Genomic DNA, 23,474 nt, shown 5'->3' on the forward strand with positions numbered 1-23,474 from the left:
AGCACTAAAACTTATCCCCATCCCAAATATCCACACCTTGATTTTCCTAGGACACCCTTCTTCTCATTAAAGAAAATCCCAGTCTTGCAAATGCATCCTTCTCTCCTCTCTCTTGCTCCCTCCCTAAACTGGAATATTCTCGTTTCCTCTCTCCCACTGAGATCTGGCTGTCTTATTCAGGAGTCTTCCTCTCACTGCCAGAGACTTCATTGGTCTTTCTTAGCCTCCAGCTCTTAACTTTGTGCCAGATAACTCAGCCCTTCAGTGTACAGTTCTGGCAACAGTCATTCTCCTGATTACAAAGTTATGCTCTGTGACAACAGTCATTAGGGAAGATGCTGTGGGTTGCAAGTAAGAAAAAGCCAGCTATAAGTTGGCACAATCCAAGAAGGGAATGTACCAGATCACCAACTGAAGCATATAGCAGTAGGGCTGCCTTTAGGCAGGACTCAACACTGCCACCAATAACCTATTTTCAGTCCGGCTTGGTGGCTCACACCTGTAGTCCCAGCTACTCAGGATGCTGAGGTGGGAGGATCACTTGAGCCCAGGAGTACAAAGCTGTAGTAAGCTATGATCACACCACTGCACTCCAGCCTGGGTGACAGAGCAAGACCCTGTCTCAAAAAATAAAAGAACCTATCTTCTTGAGGTCTGTCTGCTCTGATGTTCTCTGGGAATAGCGTCAGTATCCCCAGAAGGCTGTCAGAACAGCATGCGTTCTTGTTTGTGCATAGAAAGAAGGAGAAAGGCCAAGTCCCAGGATTCTTAACAAAAGTCTCAAGATTCATTCTGATTGGAGGGCATGGGGGATGTGCCAACCCTGCGGCCTGGGCACAGAGTGGGATGCCTGACACATACATTCCACCCTGGAGCCGTGCCTTGGCCTCTCTGTCCACATGGATCTGCACACCGAAACAGAGCTGGGTGGATGGGGCAATGGACGCGGGGAGACACCCACAAACATGCCGGCTGATCTTTTCCGCATTCTCCCTGCACACAGTGCCAGGTGCATAACCAGTGCTCAGTGACTGTCAAATGCCCCTGTTAGCCTCCTCCCGGGGATGTTCCAGTAAGAGTGGAATCTGGACTTCTGTCCCTTTGGTCACCAGCATCCACTCCTTCCTCCAAGTGGCCATAACACCTCTGCTTCAGTAGAGTCCTGTCACACACAGACATGGTTATTTTGTTTTCAATGATGGACAAATTCTGTCTTGGAGTCCCTGGACCAGTCAGTGGCTCTCCACACTCCAGCCTCGTGTCTGTATAAGGTGGAGGCATGCCACCAGCCTTGAGCCTCCATAGGGGTCCGCTCCCTCCCTCACAGACTTCCCCTGGGATCCGTGAGGGCTACCCACCATCACAGACTCTCTGGCAGTGGGACAGCCTGAGCTTAGGAGAAGTAAGGCTACAGTGGCATTTTTCCTCCCCCTCTCCTCCCCCTCTTTTCGAATAAAAAGATGGAGAATATCCCCTTCCCTGTCCCTCGCCCCCATGCCTCCCGTCACTCTGCACATGCTCAGTGCACACCCAGCACAGCGTCCTGGCTCGCATCCACGGCAACCTGCTTGGCAACCAGGAGTCAGTTGGGCTGAGGCCCTGAGCCCCAACTGTCAGACAGAGCCAGAGAGTCAGGTGGAGGCCAGGAATTTGGGGCTGTGGGTAAGTCCTTTTGGGGTCAGAACTGTGGACTCGGGCAGGGGGGATGGCCCCCAACAGGGCTCTGGTGGGCTGGGGCTGTGGAGTTTGATCTTGGGCCCTGGGTGGCAGCTGTCACCTCCGAACAGGCCCATGGAAGTGACAGCCCTGAGATCTCAGCTCACCAGGGGCCAGAATTAGTCCTGTAGGTGACTGGGTTAGGAGGGGAGGTTGTGGTTTGTGTTGGGCATCCATTTGTCATCAGGGTATTTGTAAAGGGAAGGATGCTCTTGCCCTGAGGAGTCCCTGCCACTGGGGAGGAGGAAGGAGGGAAACACTAACATACATTGAGTGACTTCCTCTCCCAGGTGCTTTCCAGGCCGCGGGAACTGAGCACATGGGCTGAGAGAGCCCCCAGCCTGTAGGCTATGAGAAGATATGAGGCTGGGTTGCTCTAAAAATCACAGTTCTGGCCCTTTCAACCCCTTCCTATGCCCAGAGCTGAGGTCCCTGAGGCAGGTGGACCAAAGAGGAAACTCCCAAGCCTCTCTGGGAATAAATGGGGCCAGGCTTGGGTACAGCCGTCTGAGAGGCCCCTAACTTCCAGCCTCACCCAACCCAGGTACCTTCTGCTGGCTGTGGGTGACAGCTTAGGTAATGGTGGTGCTTGTTCTCAGGTGGTTCCTGTGAAGGCCATGGAATCTTCCACCGGGCCCAGGATGCCTTTGCCCAAATACTGCAGTGTGGCCACAAGCCTTCAGACCCTTGGCTGGGACCGTGCTGTTCCATGCTGGGACCTCTCCTTCGCCTGCCCCTTTGGCCTCCAAGCGCCCTGGCTCACCAGGCACAACCCCCTCACGAGGTACCTGTCTCTGTCCTCTGGGGGAAGCGAAGTGCTGTGCCCTTTTTTTTCTTGGTTCAACGGTTGGTGTGCCGTGAGGGAGAGAACTTGCTTCCTGGGAAGGCTGAAAGGGTTCTTTATACTTCGACCTGTGATTTGTATGGGGTACATTAACTCCACCTAAACTGTGCTCCTGGTGACCTCTGGGGTTGGCCTGGTTTTTGTCCCACCTCGTAGCAGTGTTGCAGATGTCACAGTTGGCTGAGTGAGAGAAGGAAGGCAGGGGTGCCCAGTTACCAAGTTTCTAGCTCATTGACCATCAACTGTGAGACTTCCTCCAGCACCATATAAGAGATTAGCATTTCTGCAACCAATAACAGGTGGGATCTCCAGGTTCCTCCTCAGGTTCCCTAAGTATCTCTCCTTGTTCGGGATTTTCCTGAATAGTGTCCCAGTCAGCTGTCTAAAGTGTGGATACAGGAAGGCAAAGGAGCTGGGTGCGGTGGCTCATGCCTGTAATCCCGGCACTTTGGAGGCCCAGGTGAAAGAAATGCCTGAGCCCAGGGGTTCAAGCCTAGCCTGGGCAATTTGGCAAGACCTCACCTCTACAATAAATTTAAAGAAATTAGCTGGATGTGGTGGTGCACATCTGTAGTTCCAGCTACTTGGAAGGTTGGAGGATTGCCTGAGCCCAACAGGTCAAGGCTGCGGTAGCCACTGCACTCCAGCCTGGGTGACAGAGTGAGATCCCAACTAAAAAAAAAAAAAAAAAAAAAAAAAATTGAGGGCAAAGGAATCTCAGCCCAACACACATATGAACTGTGTAAGTTCCAGAGACTCACATCCATGCTATTCAATTCAGTCTTAGGCTAGGGATACACCAGCTTGAATTGACTTTAATGGCTTTCTTTATTTACCTAAGTGGACCATCCGGTCCAGGGCCAGAGTTAAGCTTTTTTGCGTTTATCGCTTCTCAGCCTTTTGGCTGAGATCAAGTGTAGCATCTCTGCATTTAGCCCTGCCCATAAAGTAAACTGGCTACTTCAAAAACTCAAACTCTGACTCAACAACTCCCCTCCCCTCGGCCAGCCAGCCCCGCCCACATTTTCCAGAACCAGCTTCTCCTTTATCTGCCCCAGGGCCCCTTGTCAGCTCCCTTAACTGTCCCTGCTCAAATACTTCCTCATCCCTTCTGATCCCATAGCAACAAGTGGCCTTACAATTTGGCTCCTCTGGTGTGACCATTCCAGCCTCCAAGCCTCCTCCTGGAGTCCCATATACCACCTTGGGATTTACCTTCCTGATACACTTTTCCTGTCTATTGTCTAGTCTCAGAAAAAACATTAGTTAACTATAGTTAACTGTATCAAGGTTAATTACATTTGAGTCACCTTGCAACAATTCCCAACTAGCAAACAACGGTTCCCTTCGCTGTCCTCTTTCTGCCTCTCCCAAAAGTTTATCCGACCCGAAGCCAATAAATTGCTACCTTCCATGTGAATTTCTATTCCACATATCCTGAAGGCCGTGGTACACCTCAGAGCTGTGAAACATGTTTCTTGGTGTTTTTAGGGTTTGCTACTCTCCACCTTGGCTCTCCCTTGGCTCTTTTCCAGGTATGCCTCTCAGCACCCATGTCTCCTCATTGCTGATCCAGCCTGGCAGAGGCCTGGCTGGCTAGGAAGAGTTGGAGATGCTGCTGACACCAGAGTCCTGGCAAGAAGGGGACCAGATGGCTTTTATTACCGGGCTCAGATAAAGGCTGCTCCAGAGGCAAGTCCCTGCCCCTCAGCATCCCCCTGACAAGCTCCTCCAGGTGGCCCTGTCACACCTGGTATGCCTTAGCTGTGTGTGTCCCACAGTGTGGTTAACTGGCTAAGCACAGAGCTTCCATGGCTATGCCGTGGAAACGAATGTGTAATACCAGTGAGTGCACTCGTTTGTTAGGACTTCGTAACAAAGTGCCACAAACTGGGCGGCTTAAACAACAGAAACATATGGTCTCACTGTTCTGGAGGCTGGATGTCAGGAGGGCTGGTTCCTTCTGAGGGTTGTGAGGAAGAATCTGTTCCATGCCCCTCTCCCAGCTTCTGGTGGTTTCCTGGAAATCTCTGGTGTTCCTTGGCATATAGAAGCATCACCCTAGCCGGGCTCGGTGGCTCAGCCTGTAATCCCAACACTTTGGGAGGCTGGGGTGAGTGGATTGCCTGAACCCGCGGGTTCGAGACCCGCCTGGGCAACTTGGTGAGACCTCATCTCTACAATAAATCAAAAAATTAGCCGGGCGTGGTAGTGCGCGCCTGTAGTTACAGCTACTTGGAAGGCTGAGGCGGAAGGATTGCCGGAGCCCAGCAGGTCGAGGCTGCAGTGGCTGGGAACGGCCACTGCACTCCAGTCTGGGCGACAGAGTGAGACTCCAACTCAAAAAAAAAGAAGCATCACCCCGATCGCTGCCTTCAACTTCACATGGCTTTCTCCCTGAGTGTGTCTGTCCAAATATCCCCCTTTTGTAAGGACAGCAGTCCTACTGGATTAGGGACCTGCCATATTCAGTATGACCTCTTAGTTAATTATATCTGCAATGACCCTATTCCCAAATAAGGTCACGTTCTGAGATACTGGGGGCTGGGACTTCAACATATGAGCTTTGTAGGGAGGAAAGGGGGACACAATTCAACCCATAACAGAGAAGAAAATTTCCATTAAAAGTCCTTTGTTGGCCGGGTTCGGTGGCTCAGCCTGTAATCCCAGCACTTTGGGAGGCTGGGGCGAGTGGATTGCCTAAACCTGTGGATTTGAGACCAGCCCGGACACTTTGGCGGGACCTCGTTTCTACAATAAAATAAAAAAATTAGCAGAGCATGGTAGCTCGTGCCTGTAGTTCCAGCTACATGGAAGGCTGAGGTGGAAGGATCGCCGGAGCTCAGCAGGTCAATGCTGGGGTGGCTGTGAGTATGCCACTGCACTCCAGCCTGGGCGACAGAGACTCCAACTCAAAAAATAAAAATAAAAAAAGTCCTTTGTTCAGGCTGATGCAATGGCTCATGTCTGTTATCCTAGCACTTTGGGAGGCTGAGGAAAGAGGATTGCTCAAGGCCAGGAGTTTGAGACCAGCCTGGGGAACATAGAGACCCTGTCTCTACTTAAAAAAAAAAAAAAGCTGGGCTCGGTGGCTCAGCCTGTAATCCTACGCCTTTGGGAGGCTGAGGTGAGTGGATTGCCTGAGCCCATGGGTTCGAGACCTGCCTGGGCAGGCAAGACCTCATCTCTACAATAAAATAAAATAAAATAAATTAGCCGGGCGTGGTAGCGCACGCCTGTAATTCCGGCTACTCAGAAGGCTGAGGCGGAAGGATCGCCGGAGCCCAGCAGGTCGAGGCTGTGGTGGCCGGGAGCCGCCACTGCACTCTAGTCTGGGTGACAGAGTGAGACTCCAACTCAAAAAAAAAAAAAAAAAAAAAAAGCTGGGCATGGTGACACGCATCTGTAGTCCCAGTTACTTTGGGAAGCTGAGGCAGGAGAATTTAAGGTTAGGAGTTCACAGTTGCAATGAGTTATGATCACACCACTGCACTCCTTTCTGGGCAACTGAGCAAGATCCTGAAAAAGGTACTCTGTTTGGGAAAATCCAGTGTTGAATTATGGGTACCAGCCTAAGGGAAAGTGGGACAAAATGTGAATTTGCCCTTCCGGCCCTTGTGCTGATATTCAGAGGCATATTCCCAGCAGGCTAGGGCCAGGCCTAGGCTTGACTTCAGTGGCTACCCCTTTCTGTTCAGAGTCAGACTTTGTGAATGTGGATCTGTAGAGGGGAGACTAGTGTGAACTCACAGAAAATATGAATTTTAGAATTTCCAACCAAAAGTCACTTTGTCATGTTCAAGTAACTAATATGTGAATTCAAAATTAAATGTCAGCAGAGTTTGCTCAAATATAGGCTGCCTAGTGATTTGATAAAAATAATTTGTAACTAGACTTTATTTATCTTCCACACCATGCTGAATACTGGAAACAGCTCATACTTTGAATTGGTTTAAGACCTCTCCTGTCCTCTCTTGTACTATTTGCTTAGCTAAACCTTTCCTCAATTTTTTTTTTCTTTTTGAGTTGAGTTTCACTCTGTCGCCCAGACTGGAGTGCAGTGGCCGCTTCCAGACACCACAGCCTCGCCTGCTGGGCTCTGGCGAACCTTCCACAGGCGCGCACTACCACACCCAGCTAATTTTTTTTTTTTTAATTGTAGAGATGAGGTCTCGCCAAGTTGCCCAGGCGAGTCTTTTGAGTTGGAGCCTCACGCCATCGCCCAGTCTGGAGAGCAGTGGTACACTCATGGCCACCCCAGTGTCGACCTGCTGGGCTCCAGCGGTTCTTCCACCTCAGTCTTCCACGTAGCCAGAACAGGCGCGTGCTATCACACCCAACTAATTATTTTTAGTGTATTGTAGAGACGAGGGCTCGCCAAGTTGCCCGGGCTGGTCTCGAACCTGCAGGCTCAGGCAATCCACTCGCCTCAGCCTCCCAAAGTGCTGGGATTACAGGCTGAGCCACTGAGCCCGGCCAACCTTTCCTCATTTATGGGAAGGGCAGGGCTGAGGGCTGCTCTAGGGTTGTCCATGGGGGCCTCAAAGATGAAGAATAAACCACGCTGGTTTGTCCTGGTCACAGGAATAAGGGGTGTTGGGAGAGGGGAGTGTATCAGGGCAAGATCCAGAGAGGACGCAGGTCACTCCTGGGAATTGCAGGTCAAAGATTTGGTAGGAGGAAAGAAAAGCACAAGAGAATGGAAAGGGAAAGGCCAAAAGTGATCAGTGAGAGGCGCCTGTGGCGAGGAATAGAGGGAAGTGCTTCTGTGCTACATACAACCCGCCTATCTTGGCTGGGCCTGGCTCTGAGCAGCTCCTGTCCCTGTCCCTTCTCTAGATGGCTGTCACTGTGAGGAAGACCCTGGGCTTGCTTTGGGAGCATCATAGGGATCCTGGGCGCTCCAGCTTGTACTTTCTTTCTTTCTTTCTTTTTTTGTAGAGACAAGGTCTCACCATGTTGCCAGGACGGTCTCGAACCCCTGGGCTCAGGCAATCCTCTCGCCTCTGCCTCCCAAAGTGTGGGATTACAGGCATGAGCTATGGTGCCTGGCTTTCCATTTGTACTTGTGGCTGCCAGATCTTATTCTGTGTTCTTCCCCACAGCTGGAGAGACAGGGGGTTCTGCTTGTGGAATTTGAAGCCCCTTTTGTCACAGGCCCAAAGCTGCCGGTCCAGCAGCAGTGCATAGTCTTAGAAGAAGATGTCATTCAGCATTCAACATCTGTAGAATATTCACTGCAACCCGGGGACAAGGTGCTGGCGCCCTGGGAGCCAGACCAACAGCGGTATGGCCCTGGCACTGTTCTCCTGGGCTCGAACACAAGAGGCAACCGCCAGAGAGGTAAGGGAAGCTGATCAGACCCACCAGTCCCCAGAAGAAGCCAGGCTGGTGACCAGGCTGAAGGAGGCAGCAAAGGGTGCCTCTACAGCTTAGGGGGTTCAGAGGTATTATGAATCCTTACTGCCTCCCTTGCCTGCTGTTTAATTCTGAGGCAGCAACAGATATGCAAATCATATATTTCTGGTTATAACTTTTTTGTTGTTGTTATCAGGGAAAATGGCCTAAAACTGTGTGGGTTAGCTAAACCATGGGTTAGCCATTCACAATTCTCCTCTCACTAAGTCCTCCAGGGACTCTTCTGCAGGGCCAATCAGGACCATTGTAATTCAGAGAATAGTAGAAGGAGGCTTTCACTGAGGATGCATTTTGGTTTAGACATGAAAAATGGGCCCTTCCAGGTCATCTTGTAGGCCAGGAGGCAGAGAGGCTCATGCAAGTTCACCGGGAGGGGGCAATAAATGTCGCACAGGCAAGGGATGTTCCTAGCAGGCTTTCCAGGAAGAGGAGGGTGTGAAGAGCCAGGCAGATGGGGCGGAAGGGCTAGGCTAAGGCTCTGCCTTTGGGGATAGATCCCTCATCTCATGATTAAGAAGAGGTGATTATGACAAAATGCTGTCCTTTTCTGTTACGTAGCATCAAAGGAAGAAGAAATCACCATTCACTTCTGGAATGGCAAAACAGCTAAAGTGCCTCTAGGTGGGGTCTGGTGGGTGCCCCCCGCCATCTGGAAGAAGGCTGTGGAGAGGTTGTACAAGCCTTCGGCCAGGGAACACCCCAGGCCCCTCCTCTGGGCTCCTTGCTGCTTTCTGCCGGGCTCGGTCCCTGGATGCCTCACCAATGGACTTCCTCTGGGCACTCCATTCCTGTGCCCTCCCTGCTACCCCTGTACCTGCTGCCAGCTGCTGTGCCAGAGCTACCTCTGTGGCTGCCCCTTGGCTGGCCCCTCCTGGTGGCCTCTAGCCAGTACCTCAGAGGGCACAGTCAGAGAACATCCAGAATTGAAGCTGGAGCCCACAGCACAGCTTTTGCCCCTAGAGGGTCCTAGAGAGAAGGAAGTAGCAAAGCATGCCCCCACGGCTGTTTCCTCTTCCTCCTCTTCATCTTCTGAAGATTTGGAGAAGGGTCTGGAGATGGGCTCTCCCCAGAGACCGATGGTGAACAGCGCAGTCAACACAGACCCCCTCGTTCTTGAGGAGTCTGCAAGGCAGCGTGGCCTCCACCAGCCTGTGTGGAGGTACTGGAGGACAAATGGACCTGAGCCGCAACCAGGGATGCCAGGTATACCAAGGATGTGGGGTTGTCTTCCAAGGCAGGGGCTGAGGTCCTGTTCCCTTCCCTTCACGTGTCTTGTGGGAATCCAAGGCACACATCCACTCAGTGGGGTCAGGAGTAATACTTGGGAATGTGCCCATGCTGATGGGTGCCTGTGATAAGAGAAAAATGGGAGTTTCCATTTCAGCTGCAAGGCCCAATGAGAGAGGAAAGAAGCGTTAATCTTTGTGCTAAGGTTTGCATCCCCATTTAAGACCTGCTTTTTTTCTTTTCTTGAGTTGGAGTCTCATTCTGTCACCCAGGCTGGAGTGCAGTGGCACGCTCACGTTAACCTGCTGGGCTCCGGCAATCCTTCTGCCTCAACCTTCCCAGTAGCTGGAGCTACAAGCACGTGCCACCACGCCTGGCTAATTTTTTGATTTATTGTAGAGACAAGGTCTCACCAAGTTGCCCAGGCTGGTCTTGAACCCATGGGCTCAGGCAATCCCCTCACCTTGGCCTCCCAAAGTGCTGGGATTATAGTTGTGAGCCACCACACCCAGCCAAGACCTGCCATTTTTTTCTCCATGAGTCTCTACCGACAGGGCACTGCCATTGTCCGTTTTTGCACATACACATTCCTTTTTTCTTGGGGGCCTTGATTTTTCTCTAGATGAACAGTTAAAATTCCTCCAGGTATTGATTAGGGTGAATGCCTGGAGAAGTGCAGAGATTGGTCCATAAACATTGGTCATTGGGCCCCACCCTCCAGATAGGCCCCTTGGCAAGCTGGCATGATAAGACCCAGGGCACTGGGTGGTGCTGTGTGCATCCTTCATGGCACGGGGGCATGTTCAGCTGATGCTGGCAGTCTGCAGCCACCCCACACTGCTCTACCTTGAGCTGAGAACCATATGCCATGCCCTGGTAGGTCTGGGGAATGCAAACCTACAGCTGATCCACCTCACACCCATCCTAGCTAAATTCCCAGCAGGGCTCAGAGAGAGCAGAATCCTGAGTCAGTCAGCAGAGCTATGTGAGGTGGCCTGGATAAGATTCTGGGACCCTGGGGTCACTGATCAAACCTTCAGGGAAGGAGTGTCTGCAGCAGGGACACTGAGGTTGAAGGAACGCCACCGCTAAGGCTTAGGGGTCTTCAGGCAATGCCCACACTAAGACCCACTGTGGGTCCCTGTTTGAAGCCAATGTCCAGTTTCTGTGGCAGCTACACCACCAGGACTGCTCAGCTCATGAGGATTTCTATCTTGCCCTAGAGTTTGTAAAGACTTTGTTTTCAGTTCCAGAAAGTTTCTTTCTTTCCTTCCTTCCTTCCTTCTTTCTTTCTTTTTTTTTTTTTTGTCAGAGTCTCACTCTGTTGCCCAGGCTGGAGTACAGTAGCACACTCACAGCCACCCCAGCGCTGACCTGCTGGGCTCTGGCGATCCCTCCACCTCCACTTTCCAAGTAGCCGGAACTACAGGCACACGCACTACCACGTCAAGCTAATTTTTGTTGTTGTTGTTTATTGTAGAGACAAGGTCAAGTTGCCCAGGCTGGTCTTGAACCTGTGGGCTTAGGCAATCCACGCGCTTCGGCCCCCTAAAGTGGATTACAGACCAAGCCACAGAGCCCAGTCAAGTTGATTGTTTCTACAGTAGAAACTCTCTTGGGTGACTCCTTAAAGCCCCTGGGCTTTGGGATGGGTGTGGATGGGCACGAGTCCGCTGCAGTTTTTTTTTTTTTTTTTTTGTTGTTGTTCTGAGTTGGAGCTGCCAAGGTGGGTGTGGAGAGAGGGGCCATCCCCAGCCTTGTCAGGTGAGGAACCGCCCACTGCGAGGTAGTGAGGATGAAGCTAAAGCCATGTGGGGGGCAGGGCTGGAAGCCATGGCCAACACCAGAGTTTTGCTTTCCTCCCCTCCAGATTTCGAATCCTTTCAAGGAAATGTGCAGCTTTGCCTCTCCTGAATATGCTGCATATTTAGCCAGTGCCTGATCACATAGTACTTTATATCAGTTCTGTCTAGTATTGATGCTTGACAGTCAGGCTTGAGCTCTGCCTCTTCCTTAGTCCTTGTATGGGCTCCTCTGCCCTCCACACATTTTGTTCCATGCAGTTACAGGCAGTGAGAGGTGACTGTTTGACCCTAACAGTCCTAGGAACCCAGACTGTGGACTGCCAGTAGTCACGGTGCGTTCCTCTCTTATGACTGATACAGGATTTAATCTGTGGTTTTAAAAGAAACTTTAAAAGTTGGCAGAGTACAGTGGCTCATGCCTGTAATCCTAGTGCTCTGGGAAGTCAAGGCAGGAGGATCCTTTGAGGCCAGGAGTTTGAGGGCAGCCTGAGCAACATACCAAGACCTCCATCATAGTACTCCTTCCTTTTTAGATTGTTCTATTTCCCCAGGAAGTCACAGTTCCCATTATTTTTGTTTTGCCTCCATTTTTAAAAAAGGGATTGAGGTCTTGCTATGTTACCCAGGCTGTCCTTGAACTCCGAGGCTCAAGAGATCCTGCCACCTTAGCCTACTGAGTAACTAGGACGATAAGTACACACTGTGCCTGGCTTGATATCTTAAAACATATTTTTCCATCAGCTTATCTCCTTTGTGATCAGTGTTACCACTGAAAACACTGATCAGGCAAAGTGTGGAGGCTCATGCCTGTAATCCCAGCACTTTGGGAGGCCAAAGTGGGAGGATTGTTTGAGCCCAGGAGTTCAGGACCAGACTAGACAACGTAGCTAGACCATCTATACAAAAAAACTAAAAGATTAGCCAGGCGTGGTGGTGTACACCTGCAGTCCCAGCTACCCAGGAGACTGAGGTGGAAGGATTGTCTGAATCCAGGAAGTCAAGGCTGCATTCAACTGGTGGCATTTGATTACCTTTGCTTCTGCTACTGGCTGTTTGAGAAACATAACTTCTCAACTCCAAACCTGGGTATCAGATCTTTCCCAAAAGCATACGTCCAGAAATTATTAATAAACTTACTTATTTATTATTTTTTTGAGTTGGAGTCTCACTCTGTCGCCCAGGCTGGAGTGCAGTGGCATGCTCACAGACACTGCAGCCTTGACTGCTGGGCTCAGGTGACACTTCTGCCTTGCATTCCAAGTAGCTGGAACCACAGGTGCACGTCATCACGCTTGGTTAATTTTTTGATTTACTGTAGAGACGAGGTCTTGCCAAATTGCCCAGGCTGATCTCAAACCCCTGGACTCAAGGCAGTCCTCTCCTCTTGCCTCTGCTTCCGAAAGTGCTGGTATTACAGGCATGAGCCACCTCGCCTGGCTATTTCTCTTTAAAAATAGAAAAAAAATCTTAGGGGCTTACAGATAGATTCAGTGATCTTTGAAATAATTTTACTTGTCATCAAGATTAGTTCTCCATCAAAATGGTGGCATATGCAACATACATAATTGACTTTAGGGCTTAGGAACAAGATGTGGCAACATCTGGAAAGAGAAGGACAACAAACAGGAGAGAGTACAAACTGTAGCAATGGGAACTCCCAAGGAGCTGGTCCTGGAAGTAATCAGCATGAAGCTGCCACAGACCCTGCCAGAGTCAGCTGAACACAGAAAACAAGTCAGGGCATTGCAACACATCAAAGGAACAAGAATTCCCCTCAGCCTAAAAGCCCTAAGGATCTAGGTAAACGCAGAACGGCCAGGAAGAAGCTTCTTAAGGATTCCCTACATGGTACTTAGGCCTTTTGGGGCCACATTCCCTTTGAGAACAGTAAACCCATGGCTCCCTTTCCCAGAAAAATGCAAATACCCATTATTTTGTAGATAACTTCAGAAGGCTGACAGCACCAGTGAGTCATCACAGGCCCTCACAGGTGTGAGGATCTCTGTGTAAGACCCTTTGTCCCACGGTGTTGGGTTTGGGTCTGCCTTACTAGGCCCTCTGAAGATGGTAGTCCTCACTAGGAATAGTAATATAGCTCTGCTTTAGACTTCATTTTCATCATACAAGGGGACAAAAAAAACCCCTGAATTATTTATAAAAAATTCTGTATTTATTCTTACATGTTTAAACTTCAGTCACCTTCAAAGTACTCTCCATTTGATGCAATATACCTATCAAGATGCTTTTTCCACGGCTCAAGACAGTTTTTGAACTCATTAATTTTGATGCCTTTTAGTGCTTCTGACTTTTTTGTTTTACCTCGTCCACATTGGCAAAACATTTCCCTTTGAGGACTTTTTTCATTGGAGAAACAAAAAAAAAAAGTTGCTCGGGGAATAAGGAGGGTGGGGCATGAGGGTCATGCCTTTTTTGGTCCAAAACTGCTGAATGCTCTGCATGGTGTGGGCAGGTGCACTCATAAATCACTCATCATGAAATGGGCAAAAATGTTGGGAAAAATCTCCAAAAAATTCACTGAAGCTGAACACAGCCTTTCACAACAATGCCAGTTGGTACACTGACCCCACCCTCCAAAAATAATCCTGGTTTTTTGGGGGTGCTGCCTTATATACAACACTGGCACGTTTCCTGAGGAAAGACTTCTTATATTCAAAATGAGATAAATGACCAGGCAATTAAACTGGGAGATGCAATAATCCTGTTGTGATAGCTTCATGAAATTTGGATTACATCAATGACTGTTTACCATCAGTGACTTTAGAGCTCTAAAATTATAGTCAGCATAAGACTCTGCATTTTTTTTCTCTTCTAGGAAGCTAAGGAGTTATGACAGTAAACACATGAGGAGTTACAAAGAGTGGCTGACAAGGGCTTGTTCAATGGAAGGAGGGGAGCACAGGTCACAGGTGGGAGCCAAAGCAGCAGCATCTTCACCCCATTAAGACTTCCCTGCAGATGAGCAGCAGAAAGGAGTCTGTCTTGGGGGGCACAGGGGTATGGCAGTCCTGCCCTGGGGCTCCCCACCAGGGCTCTGGTGAGACTGCTTTGGGATGGCTTTTCACAGAAGCTACATATAGCTGTGGTCAGCCTGCTTTCGGCAAATGTGCCCACAGCCTTTCTGCCATGTTTTCATAAAGCCTACAGATGAGCATAAACAACATTTTGTTTCACCTAATACCAATAAAAATGAATTCTCCTTGTTTTCAAATCTCTCCCTTTATTACCATTATTAACCTTTACTTGGAAAGCAAGCAGTAAAAAACCAGCAACATTAAAATTATTACTTCCGGGCAAATGAGGATGGGGGACTTCTTCACTCTCAAGTTAAAGTAGGCACTGAAAGAGATAGACTCCAGTTCCCAGAGAGGCTGACACAAGCACTGAAAGCAGCATTAATGTAAAAGTATTAAGAGAATCATACAGTGGTTTTATTCTTCTTGCTACTTAAAAAAGGTGATGTGATGACAGTGATGGTCAACATCACACAGGGAAGACCAAGTCCACACTCTGTCCAGAATCAACTGCTACCACATGAGTCTTTGTTAAGTTATTTGAGCCCACAGTGACAGAATAGGTCCCTGGATATACTTCTATGTAGAGGTCCTTAAAGATGGTCTCGGGCTGGAAGGAAAAGAGGATGTTAGCTGTTTAGAGATTTTATATCCCAGTGACATCCTGGCATCTCCACCAGGCCACCTCTGTGTGCCAAAGGTGTGATGGGATGAAGCACCAATGTGGGAGACAGAGACCCTGCTCTTAAGGCTCAGCTTGGTCACAATATAGCACTGTCGTTTTGGTAACTCTCAGCCTTTCCTCATTTCTAAAACTGTGATAATACATACCTTGCAAATAAGCATGTAAAAACACTTTGTAAATGTTGAAGTGTCACAGGAACATGAAGGATTATAAAAATAACACTCTAGTTTGAATAAGAATTTGTCAGAGGGAGAGGTAGCCATTGTTTTGGGGCCCCAAAATAGACAATGGCACTTGTAAGCACGGATTAGCAGTAATGGCAAGGGCCCTTGGAATAACGAGAACCATTCTTTTAAACTGTGATTAGCTAAATTCATTATCAGGAAGATGAAGCGTTTTTCTCCTGAAGTCAAGAATGATGAGTGTATTCCATTTTGTTACTGAAGCAGCAAGTCAGCTCGGAGGCCCTCCCTCAGAGGCCTGGGTCACCTATAGTGCAAAACCCTGGAAGCTGAAATCAATGGAAAGATTTTTATTTAGTGCTGAACTGAGCACAAACCATCCTCCGAGGGTACAGTTCACTCATGGCCAGGAAGTGGGTCACGGCAGGTGTGTAGGCAGAGGCAGGGTCTCAGTTCAAATGGCTAAAGGGAAAAGTCACAAGCCAGAAAAGAGTCTGTAATTAAGAACCAAAGTGACAGCTGGGAAGACATGCCATGCTTATTCTACGCTTGGAAGGAGCCACAGGCAGAAGCTGTCATTTCCACCACCACACACAGGGGAAACCAAACTACTGGCCAGCAAATTCCACTAGGAGGAATAAATGATAATATTTACACTTTTATGAAACTACCCCCTGCCTTGCAGATGGATTTGAAGCCAGTTTTTTCCAAAGTTGCTTTACGTTATATCTTTCATGCCTGTCCAGTTACGTAGAATTGGAGGTCAAATTATCATTTAACTGATGTGAATGTATACAATGTCACAACTATTTATCGGTTATCAACTGTGTAAGTAAACAAAAATAGTTTTTAGAAAATATGGTTGTATCCGAATTGCAGAAAGTCAAAGACGCTTCATTTGTCTGCATACAAGAAAACCCTGAGGTAAGGTTGACACCTGTGGCCTCAACACTGAAACACCAGCCTTACCAAAAAGCAGCAAGTGTGGAGGGATCTAAGTCTTTACAACTTACATTTGTATTACAAGCAGATTATTCTTAGTTGCTAGTAAGTCGAGTATATTCAAAATACTGATTAGTAGCAAACTGTATACAAACAAAGAAATTTATTGCAGCAACATGCTAAAGTTCCTTTCCTCAGAATTCTAGCTGTTCCAAGTTCTAAAAAGATTTCCTGGCTTCATGAACTACTGAATACTTTATCCTAAAAATGAAACACTCATTATTATGTTTTTATGGAGACACATTTGCCTTTTACAGAGGAATAAATGCCTTCAAGTGTTTTGGAAGCTGATCTCACCAACTGTATATGTTTCTGAATTTCAGCAACGGTTTTCACTTTGTAAGCAGAAGGATCAGGCCCCTCCTGCTGCTTGAACAGATGGTGGAATTCCAGCAGGACCCAGTGCCAGCCCAGCTGAGCTGTAGGAACTGAGATGTGAATACTTCACATTCTTTCCAACCACAACTATGAGTTCAGGCACAACAAGGATCCCTGAAGCTTCAAGTGAAGGAAGGATACCAAGAAAACATAATTTTTTTTACAGTGAACCAAAATCGTATGCACCCTCCTTAAGTGTGAGAACATCCAAACTTAAAAATACTTCAGATCCAGCACAAATAGCCCTAAGTATCCAGGTCAACTGGTTCATGGAGCTGCTATGGTGGTGAAGGTCAGATACCAGCAGTCTGTACTCACAAGTTGGGAGGTCTCTGGGGCAGGCTCTGACATCTGAGGGACGTCTTCAGTACAAAGGGATGTCTTTTCTCTGTCTTTTCTCTGAAGAGACAAGTAGAAACACTGATTTGTGCCCAAGCTTTGACTTCTAGATTGTAAAGAGAATTTTTATTCTATCATATTAGGAACTAATAATTGTTCTGTCAGCTTTTTCTAAATTGTCACCTAAGTTACTAAAGCTCTTTTCAAGTAAATTCTGTGAGGCATTTTTAGTCAGACGTTTACCATGATTACTTTTTATCCTTACATGGAGGATAGTTTGGAGTCAGATGCACCTGACTTTAAGTCTTCTCTCTACTATTTACTAAGAGTTGGAGAGACTAAATTCTCCAAGCCTTGGTTTCTTAGTCTGTAACACAGGACAAGGCTCCTGGATTACAGGGAAGATTTAAAGTGCAAAAGTGACTGACACTAGGCTTTCAGAAAATATAATTCTCTCCTGTGCTTCTATAGGAGGGGGGTACAGGAGGGGTACAGGCTGACTGATAAGCCAATTTCTCTTAGAAGAAACTTACCTTTAATAGGGAGAGAAAGGAATGACTCTTCCCTACACATAACCCCTTAGTGTTAGACACACTTAGGGCAAGAGAGCTCAAGCTAAGTCAGAAAAGGGGGCTCAGGACTCAGGCTCCGGCACCACTCCTTACATCCCAGGCTGGGGAAGGCATGCCAGAGGGGCATCCAGGTGTGACCAGCCCTTGCTTATATCTCTGTGCCCACTCTCCAACTCTTTCCTAAATTCCTTCCCTCTAACACCCCAAGATGCGCCACAGGCCAGAGAAGTCAGGAATCCAATTTGAGGATTAGACTCTGGGCTTAAGTTTACTCCCTTTGAGTACAACTAGGATAGTTTTTAAACACCAAAAAAAACCCCAAACCAAAACAAAACCTACTTTCCTCAAAACCACCACCACCGCCTCCTAAATTCATTTGGCTTCCCCAGAATAACAGGTGGTAAAAAGACAGGTAAGTTTGTAGAAAAGTATTTTGTTGAGAGACCCTTCCCACTTACACTTCCTTTTTATTTATTTTTATTTTTTATTTTGTGGGTCAGAGTTTCACTCTGGTGCACAGGTTGGAGTGCAGTGGCACGCTCATGGCCACTGCAGCCTCAACTTGCTGGGCTCAGGTGATCCTTCTGCCTCGGCCTTCTAAGCAGCTGGAACCACAGGCATGTGCCACCACACCTGGTTAATTTTTTTTTTATTTATTATAGAGATGAGGTCTCGCCATGTTGCCCAGGCTGGTCTCAAACCTGTGAGCTCATGCAATCCTCTTGCCTCCACCTCTCAAAGTGCCGGGATTACAGGCATGAGCCACTGCACCTGGCTTGTACTTCCTTTTAAAAAATTACCAAAGACATGATAGTTATCATTTAACCTTATAGTAGAAAATATAATTATTAAAAATCTTTTTCTATCCCTACATGTAGAAGAGAATATTTAAAGCTCTTTCTTTTATTTTCCCTCCCTTTCCTCCTCCCTCCGTCTGCCCACCTCCTCTCTTTCTCTCTTTCCTTCTCTCTTTATTTTATTATTTTTATTTTTGAGTCAGAGTCTCAATGTCACCCAGGTTGGAGTGCAGTGGCATGCTCACAGCTACCACAGCATCGACCTGCTAGGCTCAGGCGATCCTTCTGCCTCAACCTTCCAGGTAGCTGAAACTATAGAAACAGACCACCATGCCTTGCTAATTTTTTTTATTTACTGTAGAACAAGGTCTCACCAAGTTGCCCAGGCTGGTCTCAACCCAGTGGGCTCAAGCAATCCTCTCACCTCTGCCTCCCAAGTACTAGAATTACAGGCATAAGCCACCATGTCCAGCTTCTTTCTTTCTTTAAATAGAGACAAGGTCTTGCTATGTTGACCAGGCTGGAGTACAGTAGCTGATCATAGATGCCATCATGGCTCACTGCAGTCCTGAACTCCTGGCCTCAAGTGATTCTCCCACGTCAGCCTCCCGAGGAGCTAGGGTTATAGGCATGTACCGCCATGCCCAGCTTAGAAGTTCTTTTCTTTAAGCCTTGAGATTCGTTTTCCCCCCCAAGAATCCCATGGCCCAGGATTGCAGATTTATCTAAAGATCATACAGTGGCGTCAATCTTACATTTTGGACAAACTCCTATTTCATGTTCATTGCTGTAAATTCTCTAAGGCTGCTATTTTGCATATTTCTGTCGGGCACTGGAAAGCCAAGTCACACAGGCATCCAATGATACTAAGTCTAGCAGGGGCTCCCAACTACAGGGTATCACATATTAGTAGGCCAAGGGCACAACAAGGACAGCTGAAGATACATACCTGACCATTCCCCATGCCTGTGCATATGTGCAGCTTCGACTTCCCTCTGTGATAACGATAGACGTGGGCTGCCCCTCCTGCCTCTGGCACAGAAGAATAATATCTCTAGAGAAGAAATGTGAAAGATGTAGGGTAACATAGTTTTTTCAGTTTTCATAAAATCCTCTGGTACTTGGGCAAAGTATGGTTAAGGAGGGAGGCAAGAGAACAAAGGTAAATTACCTCCCTCTTGTCAGGCTTCTGAAGTCATATAACACAAGCCTCAGCCCGTTTAAAGTGGCTGCAGACACATTTGGCATAACTCTGCTGCCATCTGCTGCTTCTGAAGGGCAAGAACTCTGGCCAACTAAGGGTGGGCAGAACCATGCCTTCTGCCAGGTTAAACAATTTTCACATCTCTGCCACAATGTCAAATATCCTTTTATTTCCTCCCCTGACAAACTTGGATGAATAGTTCCATGTTTATTGTCTAAGTATCAGACAAGGACAGGGGAGGAGAAGGATGCATTTCCTTAAGATTTAGAAATACAGCAGGAAATGAAACATAAACCCAAGAGCTATGCAGCCCTACTCCCCATGTTTCCCATGTGGGGAGGGGAGAGAGAGGTCTCTAATTTAAGAGGAATAATCCAGAGGATCAGAAAAGTTACATCTTCCTTCCCTTGAAATTGAACTTTAGACTTGCCCTTGATTATGACTAATGATGAAGGCATCACAAGCCTGCTTGTTTTGAACATAGTGTAGGGACAGTCTCTAAAAAACATGTGACCAGAAGAATGAGAAGCTGAGGAAATACTTCAGGACACAGACCTAATGATATATTTTAGGGGCTACTTCAAATTGTGGAGGCAAACCCAGAACGCTATTTTTAATTCTGTCTCTAGAAAGGCAGGGGGTCTCAGGCTCCATTCCTTAATGGAGACTTGAACTGAAGCATGAACTGAAAACCAAAATGAAGAACAGCAATTTGCTAAACCTCAAACCAAAGACAAATATTATTCCTTTTACTGAACCATGAACCAAGTGTTTGAGTTAATCATTTTACAGTAGAACTGAAGTTATTGATTTTTCTAAAACGACTTAGTACAAATAAGAACATAAACATATTCTCTGAACCCATATTTTACTGGTTGGAATCCTATTCTTGAAGTCATAGAAATTTTTATAAAAGATGTAGAAAGATAAGAGTTTTTTTGAAATCTTAAAATACGAAATTGAAAAACAGGACAGAAACAAGGTATTCTCTTCTTTCTCCTTTATAGACCAGCATCCTTACAACCATATAAGACTCACAAAATGTTAAGGCAGGAAGAGGCCAGAGTCCCTAGTAATTCCTAGAACACAGAGAGCCCCTTCCATGTAGGTAATTTCCTTGAATGTTGGTTGGCCTGCCTTCAACATTCCCTAAGTACTGAAAGATGACCTAAGTGTGAGTTTAAGAAGACTTAAAAACCTTTATTCACCCATTTCAATGAATGGTACTAAAAACAAAAAACAAAAAAAACCTCACTTAAATCCCTCATGCTGATAATGTACTGGTGTTCTTTCAGTGGAAGTCAAAGAAACAGACTGTAAAGGCTGGAAAGAACTTCAGAAATCGTTTTTTTTTTTTTAAAGAGATGGGGTCTCATTCTGTTACCAAGACTGGAGTGCAGTGGAGTGATAATAGCTCACTGCAGCCTTGAACCCCTGGGCTCAAGCAATCCTTGCACCTCAGCCTCCTGAGTAGCTGGGACTACAGGCAGGTGCCACCATACCCAGCTAATTTTTAAAAATATTTTTAGAGATGATGTTTTACTATGTTGACCAGGCTGGTCTCGAACTTCTGGCCTCAAGTTAACCTCCCACCTTGGTCTCTGAAAGTGTTGGGATTACTGATGTGAGCCACTGTACCAGGTTAGAAATCTTAATTTAATGATGGGAAAGCTAAAATGCATCATTAGCCTTGTGTTCTGAAGTCCGTTCCCCAGCTTCTCATTCTTCTGGTGACATGCCTTGGGTAAGACTGAGAGACTCAATGGCCTAAGGCATTATAGCCAGTAAGTGGCTGAACATGGGTGTGATTCCTGGAAAGCTACTCCTGCCACTAACCCACATTACCCCTACCAGGGAGCTGCATTTGTTCCACAGAACCATCTTTGTTGCCAAGCACTAATATGGACCTACTGGGACATACTTAAAAACTACCTTACCAGGGACTTACACAAACATTAGAAGTCAAGAACTAATGTAGAGATTTTGTTTCAGTACATCTTGAAATCAGAGAGGCTCAGTTTGTTTAGAGTGATCCTAAAGATTTGGGGTTTTTTGGTTTGTTTTTTTGAGTTGGAGTCTTACTCTGTTACCCAGGCTGGAATACAATGATGGCACGCTCACGGCCACTGCAGTCTCAAACTGCTGGACTCAGGCGATCCTTCCACTTCAGCCTTCCAAGTAGCTAGAACAACAGGTGCACACCACCATGTCTGGTTAATTTCTTTTTATTTATTGTAGAGATGAGGTCTTGCCAAGTTGCCCAGGCTGATCTCGAACCTCTCAGCTCAGGCAATCCTTTCACCTTGGCCTCTCAAGGTGCTGCGAAGACAGGCATCAGCTACCGTGCCTGGTTAAGATTTGTTTTTAATTTTAGTTTAGTTCAAAGTTAAAAAAATAAAAAAATATTTCTTGAAGGCAAGAAATATCTTCTGGTTTATTCACTGCTGTATCCCCAAAAACAATTACAGAGTTAGGCATTCAGTAAATGTTTGTTGGGTGAATTCTAACTTGGATTTACCACCTGTTTTAAGTCCTTTACTGATTATAATCTGCCCATGAAGTCTGGGCAGGGAAAACAGGTAGTCTCCAGATTCTCCCTAAATTCCAGAAAGATCCACATTGTCACACATCAGCGGGTGATAGGGGCACAGCTTTAGTTCACACAAACTTACCCCACACTGACTTGAGGCATAGTCCATGAATTCAGCCATTGTTCTGAAGGAAGCGCTAAGGGTTGGGTGTCTCTCTTCTCTCTATTTGAATAAATGGCAAGTCACAGGTGAGAAATCTAGGATTCCCTACTGGAGAATGGAGGGATTTTGGAACACAGAATCCGTGTCTACCTTTGGAAAGGCAAGTTTAAGTCAGAAAGGGGGATGCTACTGGGAAGAATTCCAACTCTGCATTTATATAACAGGCATACAATTTATCCAGGACCTAAAAGATGGGTTTGCTGGCTTTCCTCTAGTATCAGATGGTAACATGTAAGATTTTTTGTTGTTGTTGTTGGAGTCTCACTCTGATGCCCAGGCTGGAGTGCAGCGGCACGCTCACGGCCACTGCAGCCTCGACCTGCTGGGCTCCGGCGATCCTTCCGCCTCAGTCTTCCAAGTAGCTGGAGCTACTGGCACGCGCCACCATGCCCGGCAAATTTTTGATTTATGGTATAAGTGAGGTCTCGCCAAGTTGCCCAGGCTGGTCTCGTACTCGTGGGCTCAGGCGAGCCTCTCACCTCGGCCTCCTAAAGTGCTGGGATTATGGGCGGGAGCCACTACTTTTTTTTAAAAAAAGTAACCGACCAGGGCCGAACACTACAGCTACCCAACGAGAATCTGTCAGGGGTAAAGCGCTTTCAAAGTCCCTTTCCATTCACTGTCTTGATCCTTTCCGGCTCCCGCCAGGGGCAGGATCCCCAAGCACTTCTGCGTGGCGCGCCCCTGGGTCTCAACAGGCCCCGCGGAGCGCACGCCGGGGCCGGTCCCTCAGCCCCGGGCCTCACCTCTCCCGGAAGGAGGCGCTGGGGGCCGGCGGCCGGCCGTCTTTCTTGGCAGGGCACCTCCCGGGAAAGGACCCCCAGGCTGCCTCTGGGACGCTCCAGCGAGTGCCAGTCCACCGCCCTCCTCCTGGCGCGCTCCAGCACTTCCCGCCCCAGCCTAGCCGAGCGCTGCAGGGAACGCCGGTCCACCCCGTTCAGCGCCGCGGCCGCCAAACAGGTCTCCATGTCTCCCTGGGCGGGCACACACAAACGAGCGCCGGCGAGTCAGCGGGGCCGCGGGTGGGAGCCCCGGCCTCGACCTCCCCGGAGACCACCGCTCCCAGACTACCCCCAACGCGCACTTCGGCGGGCGCCGGGCGAGGCCTAGCCCGCCCGACCCTTCCATCTCTTCCTCCCCCCGCCCTCAGTGGGGAACCCCTCACCCGGCCCGCTTCTCAAGACGCATGCGCCCAGCGCACTCCCAACGGGGGCGGGGGGGGGGCCTGGAGCCCCGGGCGCCGGCGCACGGGCTCTTAGAGGAGGGCGGGGAGAGGCGGGGCCGCGGGGCCCGCGCCTGTGCAGGACACGCCCTCTGTGTTCGGTGCGCAGTCGCCGCGCTGGTTGTCTGGCCGGGTGCTGAGTGCGGAGGGTTTGGGGGACCGGGCGCTGGGGGCCGGGGTCGGACGCGCCACCAAGGGCACATGTCTGCGCTGTCCGAGGAGCCCCGGGGCAGAGACCTGGCCTTAGAGGTCTTCTATGCCGCCTGAGTTTGATGAACCTGGTGTAAAATCAGCTGGT

General features: G+C 48.2%; 2 protein-coding genes across 5 annotated transcripts; one reads left to right on the top strand and one right to left on the bottom strand.

The window, feature by feature from the left end:
* The first annotated feature begins 1,580 nt into the window (after positions 1 to 1,580).
* On the top strand, positions 1,581 to 12,810 carry CUNH11orf16 (chromosome unknown C11orf16 homolog). Its single transcript, XM_021710651.1, has 6 exons — positions 1,581 to 1,662; positions 2,316 to 2,500; positions 4,096 to 4,252; positions 7,666 to 7,903; positions 8,537 to 9,181; positions 12,593 to 12,810. The coding sequence occupies exons 2-6, from the start codon at positions 2,334 to 2,336 to the stop codon at positions 12,808 to 12,810; spliced, it is 1,425 nt and encodes a 474-aa protein (XP_021566326.1). The 5' UTR covers positions 1,581 to 1,662; positions 2,316 to 2,333.
* Positions 12,811 to 14,228: 1,418 nt separating this feature from the next.
* On the bottom strand, positions 14,229 to 23,158 carry AKIP1 (A-kinase interacting protein 1). 4 transcript variants are annotated; one of them, XM_008054565.2, is made up of 6 exons: positions 23,120 to 23,158; positions 22,701 to 22,928; positions 21,874 to 21,954; positions 18,947 to 19,051; positions 16,608 to 16,688; positions 14,229 to 14,652 (listed from the first exon to the last, which is right to left on the bottom strand). In XM_008054565.2, exons 2-6 carry the CDS (start codon positions 22,920 to 22,922, stop codon positions 14,512 to 14,514), a joined length of 630 nt encoding a protein of 209 aa, XP_008052756.1. In that variant the 5' UTR covers positions 22,923 to 22,928; positions 23,120 to 23,158; the 3' UTR covers positions 14,229 to 14,511. The 4 variants fall into 4 exon arrangements, with proteins under 4 accessions (XP_008052756.1, XP_008052757.1, XP_008052758.1 ...); XM_008054566.2 differs by lacking the exon at positions 21,874 to 21,954 and having other exon boundaries at positions 23,120 to 23,149; XM_008054567.1 differs by lacking the exons at positions 16,608 to 16,688; positions 23,120 to 23,158 and having other exon boundaries at positions 22,701 to 22,922.
* Positions 23,159 to 23,474: the final 316 nt, after the last annotated feature.

This window comes from Carlito syrichta, unplaced genomic scaffold (assembly GCF_000164805.1).
Source record: "Carlito syrichta isolate Samal-C Ts95f unplaced genomic scaffold, Tarsius_syrichta-2.0.1 Scaffold296499, whole genome shotgun sequence".
Lineage (NCBI taxonomy): Eukaryota > Metazoa > Chordata > Mammalia > Primates > Tarsiidae > Carlito > Carlito syrichta.

Coding starts and splice junctions, on each gene's coding strand:
- CUNH11orf16 (XM_021710651.1), top strand. CDS start 2,334: ATGGAATCTTCCACCGGGCCCAGGATGCCTTTGCCCAAATACTGCAGT. Junction 2,501..4,095: donor AGGCACAACCCCCTCACGAG/GTACCTGTCTCT, acceptor GCTCTTTTCCAG/GTATGCCTCTCAGCACCCAT. Junction 9,182..12,592: donor GCCGCAACCAGGGATGCCAG/GTATACCAAGGA, acceptor TTTAGGGCTTAG/GAACAAGATGTGGCAACATC.
- AKIP1 (XM_008054565.2), bottom strand. CDS start 22,922: ATGGAGACCTGTTTGGCGGCCGCGGCGCTGAACGGGGTGGACCGGCGT. Junction 16,689..18,946: donor CAGGCATGGGGAATGGTCAG/GTATGTATCTTC, acceptor TTGTCTCTTCAG/AGAAAAGACAGAGAAAAGAC. Junction 14,653..16,607: donor CCCCAGAGACCTCCCAACTT/GTGAGTACAGAC, acceptor TTTTCCTTCCAG/CCCGAGACCATCTTTAAGGA.